We start from the raw sequence: 2,247 nt of genomic DNA on the forward strand, positions 1-2,247 counted from the left end.
CGCCTCCTGGAACATGCAATATGGATAATCTTACTAATATTATAAATACCAAAGTTTAGATGGATGTTTGTTAGAGTTTGTAGCCTAAACTGCTGAACAGATCTCGACGAAATTTGGCATAGATGTAGAGGATAGTCTGGAAGAACACATAGACACTTTTGTTTGTTTTTAATTCTACACAAACGGAGTCACGGACTAAAACTAGTAGTAAACAAATGTATGTAAAGTAAATAAAAATGTAAATAAAGTTCACGATATATTTCCAGTACCGGAATATTAGAAATAAATTTGTATGAAACGAAAATGGTTATTACATTTTGAACCCAACACATTCTAAGAGAATTACAATTAATTCTTAATCTGTTCCTCATAAATCTATTTTCTTTTATTTTAACACTCATCTCTTTCTCTTTCCCTCTCACTCCTCTCTGTTTCTCTCTACTTCTATTCTCTCACCTTCTCCGCCTGCAAGTTCCTCAGCTGTATCGCGTCCGCATCGAATATAGAAGGCATGTAGGAGTGCCGGAGATCTCCTATCAACTTCTCTTTGTTACTCTTTCTCACTCCACTTGTTGGTTCTGGAATGTAACATACAAGAAACTTTCACATATTTGTATGGATAATGTTTGTATGAAAGATGTGATTATCCTGTTAATAAATTTACAAGCAATATTAAGTTTCAAATAGATTTTTTTTTTTAAATACAGTTGTAATCTTATTAATATTATAAATGCGAATGTTTAGATGGATGGAGATTAACTTAATGTATCTCGACGTTTATCACAAATGTAGAACATAGTCAGAAAAAACAAGTTGGCTACTTATTTAGTTTTTTTAAGAAAGCAAATGCTAATTTGACATAATTATTTATTTTACTGTTAGTGAAATAATTCTATAATATTTGATATTTCTATTTCACTAATAAGTATTTCGTTAATCTATACTATTATAATAAAGCGTAAACATACACTTCTTTGTTGCCTAAGATCTCAGCAATTACAGCATATTTTTGAATAGCTCTTTTTTTAATAAAAAGCCCTACGCTTACTACATTACTACGTCACGCTTTAGGATATATATTTTCACGCCATTAAACTTAGGGGGTAAATATTTTGGATAAAACCCTAATGTGGGAAAGAGACCATAAATTGCTGCCAACATCAAGGTAGCAAGGTTGCCATGGTTTGTCCGCATGTCATGTGTCATTTTAACATTTGCTATTGATAATTTGACAAATGTAAACAATAAAATAAAATTTTCATAATTTCACGCGGATGAAGCCGCATGGGAACAGCTAGTAGAAACTAAATGCCAGAAGACTACGTTTTCTCTTACCATCAAAGTCGCCGTAACTCCTTCTCCTCTCCTTCCAGTGAGTCCAGTCCTCTGTCCACTTGTGCGCCTGCTCGCCCGCCACGCGCGGGGACAGCTCCCTCTCCGCCTGAGTTAACTTCTGATCAACTTGGACCTGGAAATTATACAATTGAACAATTAAGTCATTTTTTTAATTATTTCATCACTTTGCTGGAAATTTACACAAAAACACTACCAACACTATGATAAAAAAAACTCGTTTGAATATATAATGCATGTATGTAAAATTTTATTTTTTATTTTATTTATGTAAAATTTGCTTTTTGCAGATACTTAAGTTTACATATGGGTCGTCGATTTCTCACACACTCGCCCACAACAGTTGGACAGTCGCATAAGTTAGGCATTAAATGTTTGGATTTCCTAGCGCTAGTAATTGTTCACATTATGCCAGTCCAGTTATTCAGCGCTGGCGAACTGTACTGACCAAATGTGAACCAGAGATAAGCGTGTACTGACCGGGTAGAGCCCCACGTCGTCAGTCTGCACGGCCACTGACAGCGGGCGCGCTGTACTCTCCACTTGCACGCCGGTGTCCACTTTACTGCAATTGTTTTTTTTTTATATAAGAAAAGCGGACAAACGAGCAACTGATCGCTTGATATTAAGTTATCCGACGCCCTTGAGGATGTTCATGCCATTACACAACGTTACACACATTACAATGTACATTTATTAACAGGGGAAGTGGAAAAGGGACATTTTTTTCTGTAAATTTCTCTCTATAAAAGTACAACTCTTTCTTCTCCAATTAACTATTTGAAGATGTCTATGGTCCACATCTACTTCAATTTCTAGTTTAAACACAAATTAAATCAAATAAAAACCTTTAAAATCATTGTTTTCGACTTACGTGATATAAGTATTATTACT

At 34.6% G+C, this 2,247-nt stretch overlaps 1 protein-coding gene across 1 annotated transcript in view; it reads right to left on the reverse strand.

Moving 5' to 3' along the window:
- The window catches only part of LOC106110461 (putative uncharacterized protein DDB_G0287265), a 19,506-nt gene that overhangs the window by 3,222 nt on the left and 14,037 nt on the right, over positions 1-2,247 (reverse strand). The window contains exons 4-7 of the mRNA XM_013292299.1: positions 2,228-2,245; positions 1,834-1,918; positions 1,336-1,468; positions 457-578 (exon numbers count right to left, since the gene is read on the reverse strand). Coding sequence (XP_013147753.1) covers positions 457-578; positions 1,336-1,468; positions 1,834-1,918; positions 2,228-2,245 — 358 coding nt within the window. The remainder of the gene's footprint in view (positions 1-456; positions 579-1,335; positions 1,469-1,833; positions 1,919-2,227; positions 2,246-2,247) is intronic.

The sequence above is a fragment of the Papilio polytes genome, unplaced genomic scaffold (assembly GCF_000836215.1).
Source record: "Papilio polytes unplaced genomic scaffold, Ppol_1.0 DF824225.1, whole genome shotgun sequence".
In the NCBI taxonomy this organism is placed as follows: Eukaryota; Metazoa; Arthropoda; class Insecta; order Lepidoptera; family Papilionidae; genus Papilio; species Papilio polytes.